The sequence below is a fragment of the Anopheles moucheti genome, unplaced genomic scaffold (genome assembly GCF_943734755.1).
Source record: "Anopheles moucheti unplaced genomic scaffold, idAnoMoucSN_F20_07 scaffold_24_ctg1, whole genome shotgun sequence".
Lineage (NCBI taxonomy): Eukaryota > Metazoa > Arthropoda > Insecta > Diptera > Culicidae > Anopheles > Anopheles moucheti.
In genome coordinates, this window is record NW_026453616.1 from 1 (window position 1) to 27,591 (window position 27,591).

Consider the following 27,591-nt stretch of genomic DNA (forward strand, 5'->3'; position numbering starts at 1 on the left):
AATTGCGGTCTACAAAGCTTCGTTTTCCTACCTTACAAATGCCATTTGCTAAATGATTTGAATACAATTTACAGGTGATGCTAATAACCGGTAAGTATAAGCATAGGTTTTACAAGTCCATTTGAAGCTGCTACACGGGTTATTTGATTTTTGCTGGAGCGGATAGGAATAGACAAAATAGCTTGAACTACATCGAACAGTCGAACAAACTGTAAGTATTAATTGTTAGTGAAAATGTTGGTAAAATTTATTTTTTCAATACCAGCACGTTATCGGTAAAGTGTTTTTCATTCAGTCTATGTATTCAGAATTCGTATTGCAAATATAGGAGTGCATATGATCGTATCAATACGGATCAGTTCGTAATTCGTAGCTTGTTCGATCAGATCGCGTTTGAGTGTGGATTGCCAACGTGGAATGTAGTTGCTATGGTTGTGGAATGTTTCGAGAGCACAGGTTGGATTTGTTACGCATTAGAAAAATTGTTTCTATCATACACTGACAAACCGGTAGAGGCTTGCTTACCATCATAGATCCTGCTTGAAATGCTATCGGAAATCTGTTCTCCAATTCAATACACCGATTAATGGTCCATAATTTGCTTTTCACTGAGGAGATGAGAAAGCATATGTATCACAAAGTGGGACCGTGGCTATTGAAGCTATACTAAATGAATATTTGTTTTTTTTTTTCAAAGCTTTTACAGTGGGGACAACCACACCGATACCCGAGATAAGTGATGAAGGTTTACAGGGGAAGGATTGTTATGAACTCGAGATAAAATTGTTTCAACTGCTTGGCAGAAATGGTGCAGCTCAATTGCTCAATCAAGTGCCTTCGATGCGCTAGCAGGATGATCCGATGCGTTTGTGGATGAGGGAGTCTGCTTACGTAGCGGCTCAGATGTTCACCGATATAAATGCTTGTTGTGACATTGATGCAACGATGCATAAGAGAAAGTGTGCTTTTTGTTATTGGACTTTTGTAACTGGTGGCATCTTACATGTTAACACTCGTGAAGAACGGGCACGTCAACATTCAGAGCTTCAATAAAAAAATTGTTTGTTAATGAGTTGTTAACGAAATAGTGTTGTGAGTAGGTTAGTGTAATAGCAAGTGTTTTTTTTTTTTTTTTTTTTTTTTTTTACAAGGAGGGGAAACCTTCCAAAGGCTGACACGTGTAACGGATTGCGGACACGTAGTGGGGGATTCACAACTTTAAGAGTTGCGGGACCGCCCTAAAACCCAACTCCTTGAGCCATTTTGCTTAAGCAGGGCTGGCGTCAACCGACTAGCATATAATCCGTTCCTGAATAGAGACGGAAGCAATATACTTACCGTGTTATGCTAGTTATGTTGGTTTGCTGTTAGTGTGCAAACTGATTAACCGGGGGGGTTACATCAACCGATCGCGGATATGATCCGTGCCTGAATAGAAACGAAAGAAATATTAGAATTGAACTGTTGATTAATATGCTGCTACTTACCGGATGATGGTGATTGTCCTGCTGTTCGTGTGGATGCTGGTGGGTACGTAGGCAGACGTCAGCCGACTAGAATGCGATCCAATCCTGAATAGTTTGTTGAACACAAAAATTAACATTTGATAAACCTCATTGCTCAGAACAATTTTGATACTTACTGGATGATCAACACGTTTCCCGTGCAATGACTGCAAGAAGGGCCCCAAATACATCGTTCTCGTGCTCTTTGCGGAACATGTACTCCGCAAAGTAGCCCTCCAACGATCCTTGAATGTTGGTGCCCTTCTGCTTTAGGAAGTGTTTCAGCCACCGCCACACATTCTCAATTCGTTGGGTGTGTACATCACCCTGGAGCGGATCCACGAAATTGTATGAATGGTTGACGGTGGCGTGATCGTATCCCAACCCGGTGAGTCCGTTGTAACCCGCCCAGCAGTCGGAAAGGATCCGCGTTCCAGGTGCCACGTGCCGTTGGATCAGCTCGTGGAGCACAGCCTGGGTCCGGGCCTCCACACGCTCCAAGAAAATCTCGCCGGTTTCCCGGCAAATACCGCCAACCAACCACTCCTTGTTGGCGCTGCTGATCCGGCCGATGTTATATTTGCGGCGGACGACCTTCGTCTCGTCTACCTCGACGGTCATCCCTGCTCCGCCGATTTGTCGTGATGTTCGATCAAACTCAAAATCGAACAAGAAATCGCGGAGCAGCCTGAACCACTCCAGGACCGCGCAGCGGCTCAGCCCGGTCTCGCTCATCGCGCGACTCACGGGGGACTTTGCCGCCCACTCGTAAAACAAACGCGTCAAAGTAGCCAAGCTACTTTTCGCGTCGTAAAATATCGATGCAGTCCGGATACTGCAGGTAGCCGCACACGCCTTACGGCGGCACAGCCACTTCACCCGGTCACCGGCGGTCACTTTTTTTAGCTTCATGGCTCCACTGCACTTCGGGCACGATTGCTCGCGCTTCAGGAGCCCCTTGCCCTGCAGCCACTCGATCCCTCGCAGTGGATCCTCAAACAGCGCACTTAGTTCACCACTGTTTTTTATTTCCATCGTGGAAATCGTATTGAAAATTGGTGTAGCGCTTAAAAACGGCCAAGCAAAAATGTTGACACAGAACCACAGAACACACGCGCTGTCAATGTTTTTGCCAGTATGAACTTTTGGCGCTTTTCCGATTTACCTCAATCTAACTTACCAATACCACCAATCCACCCGTACCGATTTAGTAAACTTGCTGGTATGTGTGCCATTTGCGCACCTACACATACGCAATTGCACTAGTAGCATAGGAGCTAGTTGTGCTAGGTGCTGCACAGAATGAATGAGTTTCTTTGTTTCATGCTGCTGTCGTTCTAGTATCCTACTAGTGCAATTGCGTATGTGTAGGTGCGCAAATGGCACACATACCAGCAAGTTTACTAAATCGGTACGGGTGGATTGGTGGTATTGGTAAGTTAGATTGAGGTAAATCGGAAAAGCGCCAAAAGTTCATACTGGCAAAAACATTGACAGCGCGTGTGTTCTGTGGTTCTGTGTCAACATTTTTGCTTGGCCGTTTTTAAGCGCTACACCAATTTTCAATACGATTTCCACGATGGAAATAAAAAACAGTGGTGAACTAAGTGCGCTGTTTGAGGATCCACTGCGAGGGATCGAGTGGCTGCAGGGCAAGGGGCTCCTGAAGCGCGAGCAATCGTGCCCGAAGTGCAGTGGAGCCATGAAGCTAAAAAAAGTGACCGCCGGTGACCGGGTGAAGTGGCTGTGCCGCCGTAAGGCGTGTGCGGCTACCTGCAGTATCCGGACTGCATCGATATTTTACGACGCGAAAAGTAGCTTGGCTACTTTGACGCGTTTGTTTTACGAGTGGGCGGCAAAGTCCCCCGTGAGTCGCGCGATGAGCGAGACCGGGCTGAGCCGCTGCGCGGTCCTGGAGTGGTTCAGGCTGCTCCGCGATTTCTTGTTCGATTTTGAGTTTGATCGAACATCACGACAAATCGGCGGAGCAGGGATGACCGTCGAGGTAGACGAGACGAAGGTCGTCCGCCGCAAATATAACATCGGCCGGATCAGCAGCGCCAACAAGGAGTGGTTGGTTGGCGGTATTTGCCGGGAAACCGGCGAGATTTTCTTGGAGCGTGTGGAGGCCCGGACCCAGGCTGTGCTCCACGAGCTGATCCAACGGCACGTGGCACCTGGAACGCGGATCCTTTCCGACTGCTGGGCGGGTTACAACGGACTCACCGGGTTGGGATACGATCACGCCACCGTCAACCATTCATACAATTTCGTGGATCCGCTCCAGGGTGATGTACACACCCAACGAATTGAGAATGTGTGGCGGTGGCTGAAACACTTCCTAAAGCAGAAGGGCACCAACATTCAAGGATCGTTGGAGGGCTACTTTGCGGAGTACATGTTCCGCAAAGAGCACGAGAACGATGTATTTGGGGCCCTTCTTGCAGTCATTGCACGGGAAACGTGTTGATCATCCAGTAAGTATCAAAATTGTTCTGAGCAATGAGGTTTATCAAATGTTAATTTTTGTGTTCAACAAACTATTCAGGATTGGATCGCATTCTAGTCGGCTGACGTCTGCCTACGTACCCACCAGCATCCACACGAACAGCAGGACAATCACCATCATCCGGTAAGTAGCAGCATATTAATCAACAGTTCAATTCTAATATTTCTTTCGTTTCTATTCAGGCACGGATCATATCCGCGATCGGTTGATGTAACCCCCCCGGTTAATCAGTTTGCACACTAACAGCAAACCAACATAACTAGCATAACACGGTAAGTATATTGCTTCCGTCTCTATTCAGGAACGGATTATATGCTAGTCGGTTGACGCCAGCCCTGCTTAAGCAAAATGGCTCAAGGAGTTGGGTTTTAGGGCGGTCCCGCAACTCTTAAAGTTGTGAATCCCCCACTACGTGTCCGCAATCCGTTACACGTGTCAGCCTTTGGAAGGTTTCCCCTCCTTGTAAAAAAAAAAAAAAAAAAAAAAAAAAAACACTTGCTATTACACTAACCTACTCACAACACTATTTCGTTAACAACTCATTAACAAACAATTTTTTTATTGAAGCTCTGAATGTTGACGTGCCCGTTCTTCACGAGTGTTAACATGTAAGATGCCACCAGTTACAAAAGTCCAATAACAAAAAGCACACTTTCTCTTATGCATCGTTGCATCAATGTCACAACAAGCATTTATATCGGTGAACATCTGAGCCGCTACGTAAGCAGACTCCCTCATCCACAAACGCATCGGATCATCCTGCTAGCGCATCGAAGGCACTTGATTGAGCAATTGAGCTGCACCATTTCTGCCAAGCAGTTGAAACAATTTTATCTCGAGTTCATAACAATCCTTCCCCTGTAAACCTTCATCACTTATCTCGGGTATCGGTGTGGTTGTCCCCACTGTAAAAGCTTTGAAAAAAAAAAACAAATATTCATTTAGTATAGCTTCAATAGCCACGGTCCCACTTTGTGATACATATGCTTTCTCATCTCCTCAGTGAAAAGCAAATTATGGACCATTAATCGGTGTATTGAATTGGAGAACAGATTTCCGATAGCATTTCAAGCAGGATCTATGATGGTAAGCAAGCCTCTACCGGTTTGTCAGTGTATGATAGAAACAATTTTTCTAATGCGTAACAAATCCAACCTGTGCTCTCGAAACATTCCACAACCATAGCAACTACATTCCACGTTGGCAATCCACACTCAAACGCGATCTGATCGAACAAGCTACGAATTACGAACTGATCCGTATTGATACGATCATATGCACTCCTATATTTGCAATACGAATTCTGAATACATAGACTGAATGAAAAACACTTTACCGATAACGTGCTGGTATTGAAAAAATAAATTTTACCAACATTTTCACTAACAATTAATACTTACAGTTTGTTCGACTGTTCGATGTAGTTCAAGCTATTTTGTCTATTCCTATCCGCTCCAGCAAAAATCAAATAACCCGTGTAGCAGCTTCAAATGGACTTGTAAAACCTATGCTTATACTTACCGGTTATTAGCATCACCTGTAAATTGTATTCAAATCATTTAGCAAATGGCATTTGTAAGGTAGGAAAACGAAGCTTTGTAGACCGCAATTCGATCGTAAGTATTAATTAATTTATTGAAATAACAACTGTAAACCCAAATTTTAATTTAGTCTTTCTATCGTCTATATATAATAATCGACGCAGCGTTACGTAAACGAGCACGAGCACTAAACATTTGCTTCCTTCTTTAGGCGCTTCACGGTCTTGACCTGGTGTAGGATTCCTCGTAGCCGCTTCCGACCAAGCGCCGTCGTCGTCTGCCAACCGGATACACTAAGCACTACGCCAAATAATAATCCTGTAGTCACTCTGTAGGCGCTGGTTCATTGATCGCCTGTTTGTGTCCGGAAAAGGGATTGGATCATGTGATCTGCAAGAGGTATAACTCAATCTTTAGTCGGGTACATTTTACTGTATCGAAATATTGAAACTTACACTATACTGATCGATGGTACGGCTGACTGTAGTTCCACTGTGGTATATTGGAAATGTTCCAATACATTACGGAAGAAATGATACAGCGTCGCAGAGCTGAAGAATGCCTGCTTGAAGTTTGTGTCCAAAATTAAGCAAACTGCCGGCCCAATGATTGCAGCTGTGACGCCCGCTGCCCTAGATACACTTTCAGATCAGATACAGGATTGCCGATTTAAGCTGCAACGCTAAAAAGAAGCATAAATACAGCCGGGTATAAAAGGATGCGTCGGGTTGTTGTGTTGTGGTCCGTACAAACATACCTTGTACCCAACGGGTTTGTAGACGTTTACTCACTGGCTCGCGATAAATGAATAAACGCTCGTATGGAGAAGAGTTGTGATCAGATGTACACTGAAACACTGGTCCGATTTTGGAATAGTTTCACTACTTGTAGAACTTCTTTTGATAATGGCAAGAAAATACAATACATTGTTAAGTTTGAAATGATTTGCTTTGATTTAGGCTGCATGCTGATATTGTTTTGATTCTGTTCGCAGCCTGAATAAAGAGGATAGCATGATGGAACTCACGAACCTCTCTTTTCGTCGATGTGTCACTTTTTGAAACCGTTCATGAAAGCACCGTTAAACCTGCGCAATGTGCCATTTAATTGCGTTGCAATTTTGCAAAGTGTGTTTTTTAAGTTAAATATATAAGAGCAGCCTCGCAGGCTCGCGGTAAAATATTACAATAAATTATTCGAACCTAGTATTCACATCTGTTGCATGTGTATCGTTAATAATTATAATTATTGAGTAATTGATAATTGAATCCATAATTATTGCGAGCAACAAGACTGATTGTTCCGATACGACACCATAACTATCTGGCTAGTCGATCAATCCTTTATCTTCCTTCTATCTTAGAGTACGCAAGCATTGTTTGGTACCCTTCAACACATATCTGAAGCCAGGGCATCGAAACAATTCTACGTAAGGCTACGTGATTTGCCATCATACTTCTTCCCTAGAGAGCCAACGATTCACGCCCAACTTATGCCTCACGTTGCCTGCATTTGGGACTCCAGCCACTGGAAGTACGACGGCTCAGTGTATGTTTGTTGCTGGTCTGATCGGTAACGAAATTGACGCAATAAAGTTTTCTTAGTTTTATCAATGTTTTGCACCCTAGACGACTAAGGCTAAGACAGCGGGAAATAATCCGGACTACTCGCTACAGGACTATTTTTGGTCAAGCTGATCCCATATAAGTAGTGTGCACTGTCTTTGACAATTATTATAACTCCGATACGAATTCGGTATGTCTTAATCTGCGTTTCGTTAGCGTCTACGTATGCGTCCATCAGTGTCCATCAGATAATTAGACTCTATTATGTATATATTCATTAACCGTAACGGTTGCTACCCATACGACATTGGTGTATTAGTTAAAATCGATCGAACGAAAATCATTTGATCTTTGGCTATATTTTCTCACGCTCATTATAATCCAAGCTGCCAAAAGTCCTGCTTCATTTGATCTAGCCTTTGGACATTACAAACCACGTGTGGCACGTGGGGCAGGCATCCTTCCTGATCATTCGCAGCCATTGAATGATATTCTTAAGGGTTTATTTGTTTAAGCCGACCTCAGCAACTCATGCTCTGATATCACCGATAACACCTTCCTACAGAATAAACCTACAAGTTAAGTTTAATAATAAGGTATTGTTGCACCTAGTAGCTTCTGTAGACTGTCATTAGAAGCTTTTTTGAATCAATGCTTCTTGTATCGTTTGGTTTTACAATTGGAAGTAACCTCGCCCTTTACCAGTCTGCATCAATGTTAATGACAATGTTATTGATCAAGCTTTCGGTGCTTTATGTGCCTTAGCTTTAGCACATGTGTTTGTGTTTTTGAGGAAAGGAATGATTGAGATTTTATTTTAATTTTTTAAATGAACGATTAGATACTCTTCACTATGCAAAGCTTCGTGTTCAGAAGGATACACCAGCACAAAGCCAAAACCTGATTTATTTTCATTCGTGTAATACGGTATAATTTTATTCTTTACTTTCTAAACCAAACCATTGTTAGCCTGATTTAATAAATTGTCCATAATGATTCCTACAAAGGAAACATAGTAGCAAGGAGCAAGCACTCTCCTTTTACGTGGCAAAATTAAGTCTAGTAAGTCAACCACATGCTTTACCCTGAAACGTGTTAGAACACTTGTTCGAAGAAAGAAACAGCCATGCACGAGCACCAAAACTCAAAACTTTTAAACAAAATTATCAAGAAATTGGTTGCACTTAAAAAAATGAAATTGTACTACAAGCTACCACGAGGAGTTAGAGATGCGCATAATGTAGCTGGATTTGGACGTACATGGGCTGTTTTTATATATCCCTTCTGTGTAATGTGTTCAAATGAGTAAAACATCATCATCAACAAGTTATCATCATTGATGATGAGGGGATGTAAGGAAGGAGAGGATAGACCTAACAGTCCTTAAGTCAACGCGCGAGCAAGTGGACGTTACCAATAGTGTCGTGGCTATATAGTGCCGTGCATTTTTGTGAATCTTAATATTAGCTACCGTTAAAAATAATGTACGGACAATCCAGACATTAAACATAAAGGCAACACAACGTAGACAATGAAGGACGTTGCCATTGCTAGGCAATGGTAAAACATCGTGAAAGCAGTGATCAATTCATCGGTAGATAGACTAAACGGTGGCGGGTGGCCTTGAGCAAAATTTTGACTTTCTCCACTAAGCGAGCTAACGAAACGTGGGAGTTTTTACGCTATGGATGTACATCATCATGGATTAGCCACAGAACTTTACATTTTAATGATTTTCCATTCCCGGAGCTCCCTGCTGCCTAGTGGACAATCCATCATAGCTTAGCCTTTGGTAGCTATCATATTATGTACATTCAACATTAGACGACATCAGTCGAATTGTATCAGGTCCTTCGTAAACAGACGGTCCAACTACTTCAAAGGTTTTGCTCGAACGACAGGCATCTTACCGAAATCAAGAAGCTTCACATGGTTGGACATTTCGGATTCGTCAGATTAAGCTGACCAGGCATCTAGATTATCTTTTTCCATCTAGTGTCAAACAGAAGCCTTGCACTGGTTACCCGGCAACAGCTGTGGCCGTAAATTGCAACAGAATTCAAAGATGAAGATCGAGGCCGTTTCGTTCTCCCTGTATGGTGAAGCAATGGTCCAAACAAGTAAGAAATAATTTTATAAAATATACTCGGAAATCCTTTACGTCGAACTAGCAGTATCATACCAGCATATTCAGGTGCACACATTCTTTTGGAATGAACACTCTGAAGCGCAAGACAAAAAACCTTTAAGACAATTACCACGAACAACCACGCCACGAAATACTCCGCGTTCTCTTCTATTGCATAATGATTTTATGCATTCCATTATCTTCCATAGTAACCTTCCGCATCCCCAGGGCTTTTAAATCCGCACAGGACCTCCAACGAACTAAAGCTATGGTTGCGAACTATCGATACACTATCCCATCCAGACTCTTGTCCCCCAGAACAGCAGGAACAGACTATTCGACTACATGATACAATACAAGTAGAGAACATCCAAGTTGGATCGGTAGCGAGACAGCCACCCTCCCAAACCATATCGCGATACCGGACGAAGAATCAATGTGTAATCCTCCACTCCATTATGGACCTACATGTCATCGAAATGGTGATAAAGCCGGACGATAAATTACTGTTTAAACGATAAACTTTAAATAATTCATTAAACATGCCTGTGCAATATTATATGCACTACGTTAATCCACGGTAAGGCGGTTTTGAACGTAACTTACCTGATAGAATTCATGAAACCCATTAGGCAAACACATAAAAGAGAGAAAACAATCAGTGTCGCAAGTTAAAACGCTTGCAAACATACCTACATGGAATGTATTGACGGAATAATGGAAGAAAAATAATTTTTAAACCATCGTTTATGACGGCAAACATGCCAGAAATATATTTAAAATCAAACAAAAATGTTATTTTTACAGTGCGCAACTCTTTCCGGACTGTGTATTTAATGTTAATTAATAAAAAACAACGCACCCGCATCAGCATCGGTGCATGCGCAACGCGAAAAATAGTTTATTCAAATAATGCAATCCGAACCGTGCACCGATCGCTTGACCGCAACCGCCATTTCGAACGGGAATAAAAAAAAAGCAGAACGCAACCGCCTAAAATACGTACGCAGTCTCCGTGAATTATCCCCCGAAATTTGAGCAGAGAGAAGGCTCCCTAGTTCACTCAAACCGCACAAAATGGTCACTCGTGAGTGGGGGGGGTCGTTATTCAGACTCTAGCCCGACAATTTTATCGACAATTGGTATCGCGAACGCTCTGTATCGATCGAAATCGTTTCGACAGGCTGAAGGGCTATCGAAAGCCAGTGAACGTTTGCGCTAAAAGCTTTCACTTGTGAATTTGAAGCATTTTAGCATTAAATAGAGCATTATTAATCAAATTTATCAATGTAGAAAGGTAGGTTATTAATAACCTTATATATATTTCTTAGAAATATTTTAAAAATATTAAAAAAAATAATTATAAAAAAATAAACATTTTCCATTCAAAAACAAAACGAAAATTAAGGCGGCCCGGTGGTCTATTGGTACTGGTGTCCGGTTCAAATTCCATCCGGACCAAACTCCTGTAGCAAGGACTGACTATCCCGCTACGTGGTAAAAATAAGTCGATATGGCCAGTTCGCTCTAACGAGGAAAAAAATAATTAAATAAAAAATTTATTAAATATTTTTTTATTTCATTTCAACCTATACCACCGAGCCGGTGTATTGGTACTGGCGCCGACCGCTGACACGACAAGGACCGGTTCGAATCCCATCCGGACCAAACCCCCGTAGCAAGGACTGACTATTCAGCTACGTGGTAAAAATAAGTCGATACGGCCAGGCCGTTCTAACGAAAAAAAACCTATACAGCATGGTGGGTTATTCAGGTTCAGAAAAGGAAGAAAGGCTAAAAGACGGCCAAATGACAGGAACTGTTTCTACGATCATTTTTTTTGTAACAATCAATAATGAATTATTGCTTTGTGATGACCAGAACTTCCTAGATTCTGAGGCATCGAGGGAGAATAATATTAAACCCTTTGACCGTTGTTTGCTAAATTTTAATAATCACTTCTATAACTGGTGCTCATTTATGTGGAGAACTTATTTCCATCTTGAAAAGTCCGTTACTAGATACTCAAAAACATCAAAAATAAATTAATCCAATAAATTTTATATAAATCATACGAAAAGGTTTAGTCAGTTCTAGCCAGTATGACAACCGCTCAATCAACTAACGCTCTCTAGTGCACGACCATACACAAGAACCGTTACAAGACACACAAGACAAGAGACCAGGCACAAGACTTTCTCGAGTAGTGATATTTAAGAATATTTGTTTTGTCCGAGACTTTCGGGGTTTAACGGTTTAACATAATTTTGGTTGACTATCATAGGACAGTTCAAGACAGGACGAGAACAATACGTTTTTTGTCGGGTAGGACTAAACAAGACGGACTGGTGACCAGGTCATGTCAGCAAAACTAAGAGTGTACCAAGAAAAATATGTCTAACAACACAAACTGACGAACATCTGGAAGAGCGTTATCTAGTACGAAACACACCAATCCAACAAAAATTGCCAGGTTTATATGAAAGGATGAGAACAATGCAGCCTTTGTGTGTAGGTACGCCCAGACAAAAAACCAAGGGGAACAAGACTAGGCCAAAAATGTGGGCGATGGAGAACAATTAGTCTGAGATACAATGACAAACAAGTTCGAGACCTAAGGGGGGGGGGGGGGGGGGGAAGGATAGGAATAAGAATAGGGATACAGGGAATGTTTGAAAGAAATTTACGAAAAAATAGTGCACAAGCGAAACACATACACACATCCAGTGTACGGGAACGGTTTTATTTTAAAATCGCCAGCGCATGACTGTATCAAACATCAGTATCGTTCGAACTCAGACGAGGAAGGAACTCTGAAGATCTGCTGGAACTCGTAAACGGTTAAGAAGAACGTAACAGTTAAATTAAGTGAATACAGTTTTAGTTCAATCGTCAATCATGGAAAAAGTCGAAAACGCTACGTCTCGTATAACGAAGGAACAAATTGAACGGTTGGTGCAAATCATGGAGAAAAACCCTGATGCTGCCAAGGGAATTTGTACCAATCCCACGGCATTCTGGGGTGAAGTTAGTTTGGAACTCAACAGTCTGGGTCCTTCAAAGGATAGTCATTCTTGGAAGAAGGTACGCATTGCATGCAATCTGCATATGATATGTGTGTTTAATTGTATGTATCTTTTGTGTTTTCTTAGACATGGACTGACAAGAAATCGAACGTCAAGAAGAAGTTCTCTCTAATGCGAAGCGAGCAGAAAAAAACCGGAGGTGGTATTCCACTGGCTATAAGATTAAACAATATCGAGGAGCGTATCTTAAATGTCACAAATATAAAGGCCAATGTGGAAGGAGCAAAAGACACTATTTGTGTAGGAATACCTGAGTGCAGTAGCGACCAACAGGAAAAAACTATCGCTGATCCATGTGGAATATCCAGGCAAGCCGAGCCAGCATACGCAATAGATCGGTTGGACCAAGAAGCAACTGCTTCGAAAGCTACAACATCATCGATACGGCAACATCAGCGAAAACAAGAAAATTTTAATCCAAAACAACCCGATATCTACCAACAGACTCTGATAGAGCAAAATGAATCTATTGCTAATTCGTTGACTGAAATTGTGTCCTTGATGAAAATATCCGTGGAAGCAACTAGCAATTTTCAAAAGGAACTTTTGGAATGCATGAAACAAAGAAATAAGGATTAATCTACGAAACAATAGTTCAACAGTTACTTGTATTGACTAACGTAGTATTTCAAGTGACAAAAGAAAAGGTTATTAAATTGAAAGTTTTTATCATTGGTAGATTGGCCTGGTTTTATATCATTGAATTGAATTTATATCGAATAAATGTTACTATCAATACATATTCGCAGATTAAACTTCTGGAATTCTGTTAAGAATACAAATGTTATGCAAAGCGCAACAAACATTTACCATTCGTACAACTTTAGTTGGAGAATAGCGCAATTGTCTTTCGCCGTTAAGACATCTGAATTTTGCTTTTAGCATGCCAATAGTTTTTTCAATAACTACACGTGCCTGAGCATGCTTGGTATTAAATTCTGCTTCTTGACTTCCAGGAAGAGCATTCGCGAAAGGTTTCACAAGCCATGGTTTGGTCGGATATGCAGAATCTCCTAGAATGCGAAATGAAAAATCTATAAGTTTAACTCAAACAATACATACTGGTTTAATTTATTTTTTGTTATACTAACCTAACAGCCTAAACACTCTTTCACCATTCCTCCATTTGTTTTCAAAATATTCTATTGCTGGACTGGAGTCGAATATGAATGCGTCGTGGTTCGACCCACTGAATCTGGCATTTACATATCGAATGATGTTTCGGTGGTCACATATCTATAATAAACATTGTAATTATTCAATGTTAATTCAACTAAATTTTAAAAAAATGCTTACCAATAATGCATTCATGCTGTAAAAACCTTTCCGGTTGTAATACATTACTGGATTTTCATGTGGAGCTGTTATTCGGATATGCGTTCCATCTATTGCCAATACAGCTCCAGGAATGCCCGATTTTTCGTAAAAAAATCTACGTGCATCAGCTTGTTCTTCTTCTGTCATTTCCAGTGTAATAACGTGCTTAAGTGTATTTTCTAGAGCACACAACGTTTCTTCGAAGATTTCACTAAATGTGGATTGTCCAATCGGCACTGTGAAATCATTTCCAACACCCCGCTGGTATGAACCTTGTGCCAAGAATTTTAAAGATGCTGCCAGCTTTTGCTTAGCAGTCAATCCTCGATTATGTTTGGGACTTATTATAGGTGTAATTTTTCGAAGAATATCTATAAATAACTGCTTAGAAATTCTGAAGTTGTTCCTAAAACTACAAAAACAAACTAGTACAATACGGCTAGATGATGGTTATGCAGCGTACTTACGCGGAATCATCTAAACTCATAGGGTCCAATTTCTTTCGCAAGTTTCGACGATAATTCTTCAATTCAACAGCTGGTTGACTATTTTCAGCTTCCGATAGCAAAATTGAAGCAATCATTCTTTAAATTCGATGTATTTATAGTGGAGATAATAGAAACTGCACCTTGAACAAGCTTTTCACAACGTAAACAAACATCAATTTGACAGGTAGCAAACTGCTCGACTAGTCGATCCCATGTATTTTCTCGATCGAAATCGAAAACCCGTATGCGATAGCGATTTCGAGTCGATTTCGATTTCGATCGACAATGTTGCTTCGATCGAAATCGAATCGAGTATTCTTATGCGATTCCACCAATTGTGCTTCATTATGGTGAAAACGAACAAAAGGTGACATTAAAAAATGTATTGTACGTACCAGAAGCACCAACAAATTTGCTATCAATTAGAAAAGTAGCAAGCGCCGGGTTCAAAGTGATTTTTGAACATCATTGCGTGAAGATATTAGACGATCGAGGAAAAATAATATTGAAAGGCGAACTTTGTGGAAAATTGTATTGGATACAATTTAAAGAAAACAATACACGTGAGGCATTTTATTCGTGTGGACAGATTCCAAGAAATCTTGAACTACCCATATGACATTTCCCGAAGTTTGCCTTCGGTTTTTGCTGTACGGACACGAAATTTAGCGCGTTTGCTCTGGTGTTGGTGTCGAATTTACCGTATCGAGCAATACGGATGTGTTTTTTTACTCGTTTTGTCAATGTGTAGTGGCAATTGCAACCGCGATCGGAAAAGATCGAAAGTGAAAGAAGAACACACTCATGCACACAGTCCGTGAGGCCGTCGGTAAATGTTGTGCTCAGCTGTGGTGAAGCAGCTTGCAAGATGGACGCTTGTAAGTCGGTCGTGGAGCAGTGAAATATTAGTGCATCATGTTGCATAAGGTAAGATAAAGTGTAAGATAATGTTTGGGACCTTTTCTAATATCATTTTTTCTGATTCCTTGTGTTTCAGACGACGATTCCAGGAGCGACCGACGGCGTCATTGGAAGCGTCATCCGCACAGTGATGTGCACAGCGAAGGAAGGCTGCTTTCGTACAGCCGTAATAGTGAAAATTTTTGTTCGTTTATTTCTTGGTTTTGGTTGTTCAAAGTGCAGTGAAAATAGTGTAAAAGTGATGTAACAAATATTTTTATATTAAAAATAAAATTAATTATTTCGTGTTGCAAGTGTTGTGTATCGACTGTGTTTCCTTCGTCGCCGAACAGAACGAAAGAAATGGAAGGGAAAACTAACACTAACACATGGAAAGAAGTGTCTCGATACCCGAAGAGGACACGAACGTCGGAGGGACACGAACACGCACACATGTTCAAAACCTTCTCAATAACGACGCCTTTCGCGAAGGTATTGAGAAATTATTGAGAAGGTTTTGTATATGTATGGGTGGGATTTTGCCAGGTGGGTATGGCATCGCCGTTTCGGTCACCTCAGTGCAGGAAATATGATGAAACTGGTGAATAGTGAAATGATTCGTGGAATGAACATAACAGAAAAAGGTCGCCTCGGGAACGAAAAAGTGTATTGTGAAGCCTGCAACGAAGGTAAACAAACAAGGAAACCGTTTCATTCGCGGGAAGAAAAACAATCGAATCGTTTGTTGGAGTTGATACACTCCGATGTATGCGGACCGGTCACCCCCAAGGACAAAAGTGGTGCAAATTATTTTGTAACATTTATTGACGACTGGAGTCGATTTACAATGGTTTTTCTTCTGAAAAATAAGAGTGAAGTGAACAAACGTTTCCAAGAATATGAAGCAATCGTTACAGCAAAGTTTGGTAAAAAGATTTCTAGAATCCGATGCGATAACGGAGGGGAATATAAAAACGATAGTTTTGTGAATTTTTGTTCGAAACAAGGAATTCAAATAGAGTGGACAATACCCTATTCCCCGGAACAAAATGGTGTAAGCGAGCGTATGAACCGTACATTGGTAGAAAAGGTTCGCTCCATGCTTAGTGACAGTGGTATTGGAAAAGATTTCTGGGGTACTGCAGTTGAGACCGCAGCGTATTTGGCAAACCGAAGTCCTTCGAGTGCATTAGAAGGAAAGACACCCTATGAGATTTGGGAAAATGTTAAACCCAACGTGAAAAATCTGCGTGTGTTTGGTGTGCAAATGCATGTTCACGTACCAAAAGAACGTAGAAAGAAATTAGATGCAAAATCGTGGAAAGGACTTTTTGTCGGTTATGCACCTTGTGGCTATCGCATCTGGAGCCCCAAGCTAAAGAAAATCATCGTGGCACGAGATGTTGTTTTTGCAGAGTGCGCCGAAGCATCGCGATTGAATGAGAGATCAAAGATTACAGAAAGCTCTCGTTTTCAAGCATATTGGGACGACTCTGACAATGAGGATGATAGAGAGCATACACCGAATGAAATAATTGATAGTCCTGGCGAAGCATCCGACACGGTTGCTGTAGACGACAGTTTCGGTTCGTGCGTGGAAGAAGTAGAGCTCGATCAACCTGAAGAACATACGATAGTAGAAACACCGCAGCGTCGATCTGGCCGAGAACGGAAACCACCCGGTTGGCACGAAAATTTCGAGTTTGAATATACGGGTTTTGCATTTAGTGCAACTAATTTCGTTGACGATCTACCGAATACTTTAGTAGAAGCGAAAAAAAAACCCGATTGGGAGAAATGGAAGCGAGCGATTAGTGAAGAGATGAGTTCTCTCGAGAAAAACAAAACGTGGTCGTTAGTTCAATTACCAAAAGGAAGGAAAACAATTTCATGTAAATGAGTTTTTAAAATCAAAAAGGATAATGAACAAAACGAAAGATACAAAGCACGTTTAGTAGCTCGCGGTTTTTCGCAAAAACAAGGTTTTGATTATTCGGAGACGTACTCCCCGGTCGCAAAATTAGATACCATAAGAGCGATGTTTGCAGTAGCAAACTATAAAGGGTGGCATATTCATCAAATGGATGTATGCACTGCATTTTTAAACGGGGAAATAAGCGAAGAAATATACATGGAACAACCAGAAGGGTATAATTTCGGAAAAGATGTTGTTTGTCGTCTTAATAAATCATTATATGGTTTGAAACAGGCTTCCAGGGCATGGCATGTAAAATTTGATGAATTTATAAAGAGTATAAAATTCTTGCCCAGTGTTAACGATCCATGTTTATACATGAGTGGAACAGGTTTAGAGCGGATACTATTAATACTGTAGGTAGATGATTTAGTCATCGTAGGTGCAAATCTAGAAGCGATCAAGAAGGTAAAAAGAATACTTTCAGAAAAGTTTAAAATGACCGATAGTGGAGAAATAAAGACTTTCTTGGGCATGAATATAATGCGATGTAAGGAAAAGAAGTTACTTTTTATCAGTCAGAAAACATTTCTTGAAAATTTGCTACTGAGGTTCAATATGAACGAATGCAAACCAGCTGCGACACCTATGGAATGTAATCTAAACCTAGAAAAGGGAACAGAAGCTAAACGAATCGATGACCCGTACCGCGAGTTAATAGGATGTTTAATGTATGTTGCATTAACATCACGTCCTGATTTATGTGCTGCATCGATTTATTTCAGCCAATTTCAAAGCAGTCCTAATGAAGAGCATTGGGTGCATTTAAAAAGAGTGTTGAGGTACATTCGAGGAACTTTGGATTATAAATTGGTATACAACGGAAATAAGGAAAATGAAATTTTGAAAGCATATGCGGATGCAGATTGGGCGAATAATAAGCTTGATAGGAAATCACTTTCAGGATACGTTTTTAAGGTATACAGAGCTACTGTTAGCTGGCTGACTAGGAAACAGTCAATTGCCTTATCATCAACAGAAGCAGAAATGATTTCTCTAACGAAGGCAGTATGCCAAGGAACTTGGTTGAAAAGAATTTTGATCGATTTAGGATGTGACTTCTGTAATCCTGTTACATATTATGAGGATAATCAGTCGACAATACATGCAGCTGAAGAAGAGCGTAATCTAGGACGACTGAAACATATGAGTGTAAAGCATTTGTTTGTCAGGGATAAGATACAACGCGGAGAAATTGTCTTGAAGTATATTTCTTCAGCTGAGCAACAAGCTGATTTAATGACAAAAGGATTACCAAAAGCCAGTTTCGTAAAGCATAGAACTAACTTGGATTTATTAGAAGTATTGAATTGAGGGGGAATAAAAGAATATCAATTCAATCACCATCTTTCTTATAATAACCTTGGAATAGGTGATGATTCCTCTCTCTCAAGAAAATGATTTTTGTTTTGTTCCCTTGATACATACGCTAGTACAATAATATGTGATAGATTGTAACACAATTTATTTTTAATAAAAAGAAACATAACCGAAACCGGTAGGTTCTGGTTGTTTTTGTTTAATTCACTATATATCATTGTTATAGTATTACATTGAGTTTACATTCTGTTTGAACATTAAGAAAAAATGACTATCAAGTAATTTATTTTGAATGTAACTTTAACTAACCTAGTTTAACACTAAAATTGTTAATAAGGAAACTTTCGTACGAGAAATAAAATTATGATAAAACATTGGATTTATTATAAATATGAAAAGTAAATAAAAAATATGAATATGGATAATATAAAAAAATAAAAATATGAAAAGTATTGCAAAAAACATTCCTTAACACTTAAACTTAAACCCTACATTTGTCGGTGTCGATGGTGGGAGGATTTCACTTTGCCTAGAAGATGCAGCCTTTGGCCAGCATGTTTCAGTTTATTTTGGAAGAATTGTTTAATTTTTTGTTGTGTTGGAGTCACTCCGTGGAACGTTCCGATGTGTTTAAATAAAGCTAAAATATTTACATATGTACACAAGGGTATCTTATTATTTGGATGTCCGATAACCGTCCAGCTCATCTCCGTCACAAATGCCCTTCCGAATAATAGATCCATTGCCTCATGTAACCTCTCTTCGGAATTATCAGTTGGGAGTTGGCATTCCAAATAATCGTGTAGTTTTTGCTTATATGGGGTACTATTCTATCTCTTTTCGGTATTGGAATGAGAGTCGAAGGATAGATGTTGTTCGCTTAATGGTCACTTGCATACTGACTTATTTATTACATCAGGGTTAATCGTTAGTAGTAGTGTTACTGTTAGTGCTGTTGTAACAGGCGCGGTGCGTGCGTACGATGTGTGTGCGTAAGACGTATGAAGAAGAGTTTACACGTCTTCGCCACACTTATAATCCAGCATTCCAAGCTGTTGTTCAAATTCATCCAAGTTTTCTTTGGTGTTAATGGCTTCCCATTGGAATGTAGATGTTGGTACCAATCCCGACCGAGGAGAAAGCTTGTCTAAAATTAAATCCAATTTGGCTTTAATGATGCTTTGATTTTTCTCCAAAGCACCTCATCTTTTTGTTGCAATCGTTCTTATGGTGCTGTTGTCGTTGTTCAATGCGATTTAATTTTTCCATTACTATCTATTTTTTGATTTAATGAGTCCATTTCTATATGTGATGTACTGCCAATAGAACTGTGTAGTTTGGATGTTGATGCCATAGGTAGCCGTTTGATGTTTGCGGGAAGACGGAGAGGTACATTGCGGTTGTGTCGTTGCGAAATGGAATCGGAAAAACTATTTTCTATATTGTCGTCATCGCATATATTGGATTCTCCAAATATTTGTGAAACTAAGTTTGTATGTAGCTTCGGTTGTGGGTTAGGAGCTGAAACACAATAACCAAAACAAAATAAAATATGTATACCGTTCCAAAATTTAATCAGACGGGATTTCTTAATTTGATTTACCTGCATGTTTCGATAGCTAACAAATTGCGTGTAATTCCCTTGATGGTTCGACTTAGACTCCTGTATTTCAGGTACCGTAATTACAATTGTGCCTTACATACTAATACTAATACTGTATCACGAACTTCCTGCAACCCAATTACCAAATGTACGTAATGCGGATAGCCTACGCATAGGCGCGAACATCCCGACCACCTTAAAATTACCCTTTTTAACAATTCAAAAAAAAAACTATCTTTTTCAATTCCTCTCTATTCGTTCGCATTGTCTTCTTCAACCTCTTCAAAAGGAAGTATACATAATTTAGCTACTGGCCTCTTGACTTTATCTGAGTTAGCCGTGCGTAACGTGGCTACTCTTACAATTCCATCTTTCCCTGGATGAATCTCCGTGATTCTCGCTAACGGCCAGCTATTCGGTGGAACATTATCATCGCGTATGATAACCATCATCCCAGGTTGAATTTTCGTAACCAGACCCTTCCATTTATTTCTCGACCGTAGTTGTTGCAAATACTCCACACGCCATCGTTCCCAGAAGTGTTGCAATCGTTGTTGTGTTGCTCTCCAGTGATTTAAACGATTCTCGGGAATATTTCGTATGTCCACATCCGGAACTTGCTGCAAACTCGTCCCGGTTAGGAAATGACCTGGCGTCAACGCTTCCAGATCCGAAGGGTCATTTGACATCGGTGTGATCGGACGGGAATTCAAGCACGCCTCAATCTGCGTCAGAAGCGTGGTCATATCCTAATAGGAGACGGAATTGTCTCCAAGCACTCGTCGCAGATGATGCTTCATAGACCGGACCGCCGCTTCCCACAAGCCTCCGAAGTGAGGTGCACCCGGCGGGATAAACTTCCATGTCAAGCCTTGTTCGGTGCTCCAAGAATGTACCAGTTCCTGAAATGCAGATGACTTAAGCAAATCAAACAGGGATTTTAGATCATTGGCTGCTCCCCTAAAGTTAGTCCCGTTGTCCGAATGAAGTTCAGCTACAAGACCCCTTCTGGATACAAATCTCCGTAACGCAGCGATAAATGCAGCAGTGCTGAGGTTTGATACCAGTTCTAAATGAACAGCACGTGTGACGAAACAAACGAAGACGGCAACATAAGCCTTCGTAGGACTTGCCTTTCGTGAATTCCCCTTTATATAAACTGGCCCACAGTAATCCACGCCAGCTACTGAGAACGGTCGCGCTTCCGTCACTCGCGATGTAGGAAGATCTCCCATGGATTGTACAATCGTTCTCGGTTTACACTTAAAGCATTGTACACACTGCCGATGAACTCGCCGGACCATTGTTCTTGCGCCTAACACCCAAAACCGTTGCCGCAACGATGTCAGCATCAATTGTGGCCCTGCATGTAACAAGCTGAGGTGGTAGTGTGTTGCTAACATTCTTGCCAACGGATGATCCTTCGGTATGACAATAGGGTACTTTATTGCCATATCCAGCTTTGCATTTTTCAGCCTCCCATTCACGCGAATCAATCCGTCTTCGTCCACATAAGGATTACACGCCCATAATGCCGAAGAACGTGGGATCAATCCCTTTTGGTGCAGCTTTTTCGATTCATCGCTGAATATCTCCCTTTGTGCCAGTCGACATATTGCTACTTCCGCCTTCCTCAGCTCCTCGGTGCTTAAATATGTCGTGAGCTCCTCTGTTGCTTCTGGTGCCTTCGTACGCCTTTGTAAGGCATTCAAGTATCGCAAACAATATCCAACCACTCTGCGAAGTTTCGTATACGCACGCGATATATAGTTAATATCGCGAAAACACACGATCACTAAACCTTTCTTCCTCGTTTGTTGAAGACACTACTATCACCTTTGCTCGTTCTTCACCCGTCATAGGAATCAGTCTGGCCTTACTTGGAACCTCTGGCCAACTGTCTTCTGATAGAGAAAGCCATGATGGCCCCGACCACCATAACTGAGCCTCGATGAAAACTTGTGGATCAACACCTCTAGACACCAAATCAGCGGGATTCTCCTTCCCTGGAACGTGTCTCCATTGGCAACCTTCTGTGAGCTTCTGGATCTTCCATACACGGTTCGCCACGAACGTTTTCCAATCATTATGTGACGAGCTTATCCAGTGCCAAACCGTCATTGAATCTGTCCACAACGTAGTTGATACTAATACAGGTAACGCTCGTTTGATTAACTCAATCAACTTGCTGCCTTGGAGTGCTGCGCATAGTTCTAGTCTCGCTATGGTTAACCTTTGTGCCAACGGTGCCACCTTCGATTTCGAAACCGCTAACCTCACTGTCGCTTCATTTGGTGATGAATAGCTACGGATGTAAACGCAAGTCCCGTAACCTTTCTCCGATGCATCGCAAAATATATGGCATTCAATTTTACTAGCCTCGATGGCTATGATTGTTCTCGGAAACTTCACTCCAGCCAGTAATGGCAACTGTGACCAATACGTTTGCCATTCCGCGAGCAATTCTGTTGGCAGCTTAGTATCCCAATTCCACGGTTTTCCTTGTTCATCCTTCAACCTCCAAATGTGCTGCATGTAGAGTTTGGCCCTCATCTTCACCGGATCAAGGAAGCCTAGAGGATCGTAAATCCTTGCTATACTAGCTAAAACTTCTCGTTTTGTACATACTTCCTTGTCTGGTACCCGTACTTGAACTTGCAGGCTGTCTACTGTAGGTGTCCACAACAATCCCAACGTTGATATCGAACTGTTAGATTCAATCGCCAACTCGTGATGCACTGCCTTTGCGATATGTTGTTGTGGTATGTTAGCAAGCACTTCTGGTTCATTGGAGGCCCACTTACGAAGGCACAGACCTCCCGCATTTAGAAGATTACTCAACTCTTCTACCACTTTACTTGCTTGTTCCTTGGTATCTGCACCCGACAGCAGATCGTCTACATAGAAGTCATTACAGCACCTCATTGCATTAGGAAACCTCTTTCCTTCATCTTCGAAAACCTTCCTCAGCGTACGTATGGCCAAAAACGGAGCGCAAGCAGTTCCATACGTGACCGTATTTAATCGATATACCGAAATAGGTTCTGAGGTGTTCTCTCTCCATAAGATTCGTTGTAGTTCTTTATCCTTCTCCGACACCAATACTTGGCGGTACATTTTCTCAGCATCAGCCACCACCGCCACAGGCCAGAAACGAAAACGCAGCAAAATCAACTCGAGATCATCTTGCAACCGCGGCCCGGCTAACAAAATGTCGTTTAAACTGTACCCACTGCTGCTCTTGCACGACGCATCAAATACGACTCGACACTTAGTGGTCGTGCTATCTGCCTTCCATACAGCATGGTGAGGTAAGTAGAAATGTGGCCCATCATCTACAGCGACGACTTCATCATACGTAGACACTCTTGTCATGTGTCCTAATCCTTCATATTCCGTCTTAAACTCCTTATATGCGGCCTCAAGCTTGGAATCTCCTTCTAAACGCCATTCAATTGCTTTAAAACGCCTTAACGCGGTTGATCGTGAATCTCCAAGCATCGATTCAAAATTCGAAACCTTCGGAAGCTCTACTACGTATCTGCCTTCTTCGTTGCGATGCGTGGTTTTCAGATACAAAGCTTCGCACTCTTCATCTTGGATACTCCAAACGCGCTCTTCAGGAACTGCCTCCAAACTTGCCAATCTTTCCATCAAAACTCCGAGGTCCTCTTCATTCACACAAGAACATACAAGCTCATCATTCGAATCTTCCTGCATACATTCTTCCTTGCCGATCACTATCCATCCAAGTCTTGTTTCTAGCAACGTGGGTAACTGAGGAGCTAATCTTAGTTGTCCTTGTTGAAGGAGCTCAGCGAACAACTCCGCTCCGATCAACAAATCAATCCGCTCGCTTTCGTAGAACAGTGGATCCGCTAATTCCACTTCCTTGGGGATGTTCCAATACCCCGTTCTCCTTGTCTGAGCCGGAAAATTGGCAGTTATCTTGCTCAGGACCAACCAGTCAATAGAGACAACAAACTCCGACACTCGCGACTTAATAGTTGCCGTCACAATATTTTCTGCCTTCAGGGACATATGTCCTATCCCGGATAGCGGTTTATGGATTCTACGTTTTTTCAACCTCAACTGCTGTACCAATCCCTCGCTTATAAAATTGGACTGAGACCCTTGATCCAACAATGCTCTAGCCGGCACTTCGCTACCTTCACCGTTGTATACTAAGACCTGGGCTGTCGAAAGCCAAATCATCTTCTTAGGGCCTACTGCAGTATAAGAAATGGCGGTAATAGGTGTGTTCACTTTGGCCACTTCTTGCTCCTTTTCACTGTTGCACACTAACGTATGATGTCGTCTCTTACACATTCCACAATTCACCCTTGACTTGCAGAATCTGGCTTGATGGTGTTTGCCGAGGCGCTTAAAACACAACAATCCCTCTCTGACGATCCTCTGACGCTCTGTTGTTGGTAAGGTCCCAAGTAGCCTGAAACGTTTGAAATCGAACCATAACGCAGCTAGAGGGCTGTTTAGTGAAAAAGCGAACCGTGTGTGAACCTTGGGGTTGCTTAAACCGCACGCAGCGCACGATGGAACTATTGAGTTCCAAAGTAGTCGGTTAAAGGTTCCCGGCGGAACTATGCGGTTCTTTAGGAAGCACACGGTACTCATTGGAACTTTGTTTACAATATGATAGCTCTACTGTCAAATGACGGCTCCGCAAACGATGCCATCCGTTTCGGGAAGTTGTAAGTGAAAATAAAATGGTTTTAATCCGCGTAAAGGTGTATTAAATCTACGTGCTGGATTCCAATTCGCATCTGATTCATGCGTACGATTAAGGATGAGGGTCCTCCTTATGTACTCCAGTCATCATATCCTTGCGATCGCGAGGTTTCTATTAGTTCTATTCTATTAGCAACATAGTTCGTAGCGCATACTCTTCTGTGATTAAGGCTCACAAACTACGGCAAAGTTCGTAGCACCCGCCGATTGAAAGTGGTAATAAGTGGCATTCGTTTGTTTTGTGTTATTGTGTACACGAAAATGTTAACTTTTTCAATTTAGATTGGTATCATTTATATATGTATTTTGTAGGGTGTGACGTAATAAAACTAAATGGCCGAATTAGTAAAGTAGTTGTTCTGCTGTCTCTGAAAACCCCTAGGTTCGATTCTCATAAAATGATAAATAATAAATAAGAAAAAAGAAACATAAAGCCATAAATATGAACAGCTCCACCGTGTAGTCAGGCATTCACATTTTTTGACGTTTTGGCCGAGGGCTGCTTAAAGGTTGCTTAAAAATTCGCGGAACTTCAAGGCTGATTATCTACTGCAAACGACCTACTTAAAGATCGATCTTTAGCGTTGCCAAATTGGCTGCTTAAGCAAATCTGGCGATTTGGGGTTTTGAATTTGTCGCATTTCGATATAGGGTGATTAACCTTGCACACCAGACACTCCATTGAAACATCGCGTTGAGACTGTGCTGCACATGCTACGGAGGGTATAAATGCTCGTCGTTGGTTTGCCATTGCCTTATTCTGCGTAGACCGGTCGTGTTGATGAGCATCGATTGGCGGCTTCGTATCGATCTTATTACTTTTGTTTCTGCTGTTCAGAATATTTATTCTCTTCTCGCAAAACTGGAGCAGCTCGGTGTACATGTCAGCCTTCTGGTCCGCTGCAATCAGTTCATAGGCCATTAGTGTCTCTTCATCAAACTTGTATCTTACCAGACTGGACAATGGTGTGTTCCAGTTTGCTACCGGTTCCTTTAAACGCTCCATGCCTAGGATCAACCGCTTTGATTCGTTGACAATGCGGGTCAATTCTTGAGCAGTTGGTCCCGCCATCGGTTGAAGATCCACCAGGGCCCGGAAGTAATCTCTCTTCAGCATCTTTTGGTCATCGAATCGATCTAACAACGCTTGCCACGTAGCGTCGTAATTTTCCTCCACCAACTGGACGTGATCGAATAACCTAGCTGCATCTCCTTTCAGTGACGCCAACAGATATTGCAGCTTCATCGTATTCGATATTTCACTCACATCATGCACCATTGCCGTAAATCTATCTTTGAAGCTAATCCATTGCGTACTGTCGCCATTAAACACAGGAAGTTCGATTTTAGGAAGACGCACTTGTGAATTAACCGTCGAGTTGTTGGCCATTGTACTGTTCGCGATAGGTCTATGTTCGGTACTTTCTCGTTTCCCTAGCAAGAAACCTTTCACCTGATGATATTTGGCGTAAAATTGCTTCCTGTCCTTTAATAAGGCTTGTTCATCACACTCGTCATAGTCCATTATCAGTTTTTCACGAGCCTTTTCATACGCCATTTTAGCTTCTTCCAAAGACGCTAACTGTCCGCCAATTTGCGGTAGATCCTCATCGGTATACTCTCTCACAAACTCTTCAAAAATCTCTATACTCGCCAAGCGATCTTTGTACACCCTAGTAAGCTGTCGCACAGTTTTATCCGTTGTTACGGGCATTTTGCGTCACGTTGAAAAGTACTGCAATTTCGCAAACTTCCACTTGTGCGCACCACACTGTAGCTCCGCTACGCAATGGTTGACCTCTGCCGCTTACACAGATCTTGCACTCACGCACACTCCGCCACCTCTATCGTTGCGCGTACGTCACGCACAAAATACCACTTATTACGGATTACAAGCGGTCGGATAAATTCGCTTTATCTCGCGCACTGGTGTTAATCTGGTTGCTTCACCGATTGATCTGATCTACCTCCACGTCACTTCCACGGGACAACGTAACACACGCGTACCGGCACTCACGTAGAATGATCTCGGTTGACCCCGCAAGAGGTCAATGTTCTCGAGCACGTTTTCACGATGATCAGTTTCAACCTTTATCGGTCCTTGCAGCTACCGTGCAACCACACTAAACGTAACACCAAGTTCTCAACGGGTTGAATCCAAATCGTTCCACTCGATTACACTTAACTAGGATAGTTCTGCTGGATCCAATATCCTAATTATCATATCCGGTTCGAAGGACCAATGTTTCGATAGCTAACAAATTGCGTGTAATTCCCTTGATGGTTCGACTTAGACTCCTGTATTTCAGGTACCGTAATTACAATTGTGCCTTACATACTAATACTAATACTATATCACGAACTTCCTGCAACCCAATTACCAAATGTACGTAATGCGGATAGCCTACGCATAGGCGCGAACGCTGCACTTTGAGGCTTTGCGGATAAAACATATTTTCCATTATTCATTTTTAGCAATACAACTTTGCTTTGTGTGCTGTAAAAATGGAATAGAGAACATGTGGACTGTTGTCTTACATTAATGTGGGCTATACATACTTTTCCATGGTAGCTTTTATTGGTCTTCTATTGCACTGTCAACAACACTACCGTATGGACCAACCAGATCGAGGGATGCGTTTTCCACTGATGATGTAAGTAATAAGTTCGAATCTCAATTAGCTAACTACGAATGAAGTTAACACAACACTAACAAATAAATATGTTGCGGCTCAACCAATACCATGAACGGAATGTGAGCGGGGAAAAAGAAGAAAAAAAAACCCTTGTTTTGGCAATCAAGATACATACATCGTCTAGAAATATATATGTATACCTGATGCGTACGCCATGACAGTTGGTCCGATGAGGTGTTATTAAGACGTCTTTGCGCGGTCTTTACGGG

At 41.6% G+C, this 27,591-nt stretch overlaps 4 protein-coding genes and 1 pseudogene across 4 annotated transcripts; 2 read left to right on the top strand and 3 right to left on the bottom strand.

Annotated features, from left to right (window-relative positions):
• Nucleotides 1-1,487: 1,487 nt before the first annotated feature.
• On the bottom strand, nucleotides 1,488-2,540 carry LOC128309224 (uncharacterized; the record flags this gene model as incomplete). Its single annotated transcript, XM_053045601.1, has 2 exons — nucleotides 1,695-2,540; nucleotides 1,488-1,553 (listed from the first exon to the last, which is right to left on the bottom strand). Coding segments are annotated over exons 1-2 (912 nt in total), but the record flags the coding sequence as incomplete, so codon positions are not given.
• Nucleotides 2,541-3,084: 544 nt separating this feature from the next.
• Nucleotides 3,085-4,223, top strand: LOC128309177 (uncharacterized). The gene is made up of 3 exons (XM_053045570.1): nucleotides 3,085-3,930; nucleotides 4,072-4,137; nucleotides 4,197-4,223. The coding sequence occupies exons 1-3, from the start codon at nucleotides 3,085-3,087 to the stop codon at nucleotides 4,221-4,223; spliced, it is 939 nt and encodes a 312-aa protein (XP_052901530.1).
• A 7,817-nt stretch (nucleotides 4,224-12,040) lies between these two features.
• LOC128309178 (uncharacterized) lies at nucleotides 12,041-12,913 on the top strand. Its single transcript, XM_053045571.1, has 2 exons — nucleotides 12,041-12,332; nucleotides 12,401-12,913. Exons 1-2 carry the CDS (start codon nucleotides 12,147-12,149, stop codon nucleotides 12,911-12,913), a joined length of 699 nt encoding a protein of 232 aa, XP_052901531.1. The 5' UTR covers nucleotides 12,041-12,146.
• Nucleotides 12,914-12,991: 78 nt separating this feature from the next.
• On the bottom strand, nucleotides 12,992-14,263 carry LOC128309214 (putative nuclease HARBI1). Its single transcript, XM_053045597.1, has 4 exons — nucleotides 14,119-14,263; nucleotides 13,631-14,063; nucleotides 13,426-13,570; nucleotides 12,992-13,347 (listed from the first exon to the last, which is right to left on the bottom strand). Exons 1-4 carry the CDS (start codon nucleotides 14,232-14,234, stop codon nucleotides 13,085-13,087), a joined length of 957 nt encoding a protein of 318 aa, XP_052901557.1. The 5' UTR covers nucleotides 14,235-14,263; the 3' UTR covers nucleotides 12,992-13,084.
• Nucleotides 14,264-18,822: 4,559 nt separating this feature from the next.
• LOC128309216 (uncharacterized) lies at nucleotides 18,823-27,253 on the bottom strand (annotated as a pseudogene).
• Nucleotides 27,254-27,591: the final 338 nt, after the last annotated feature.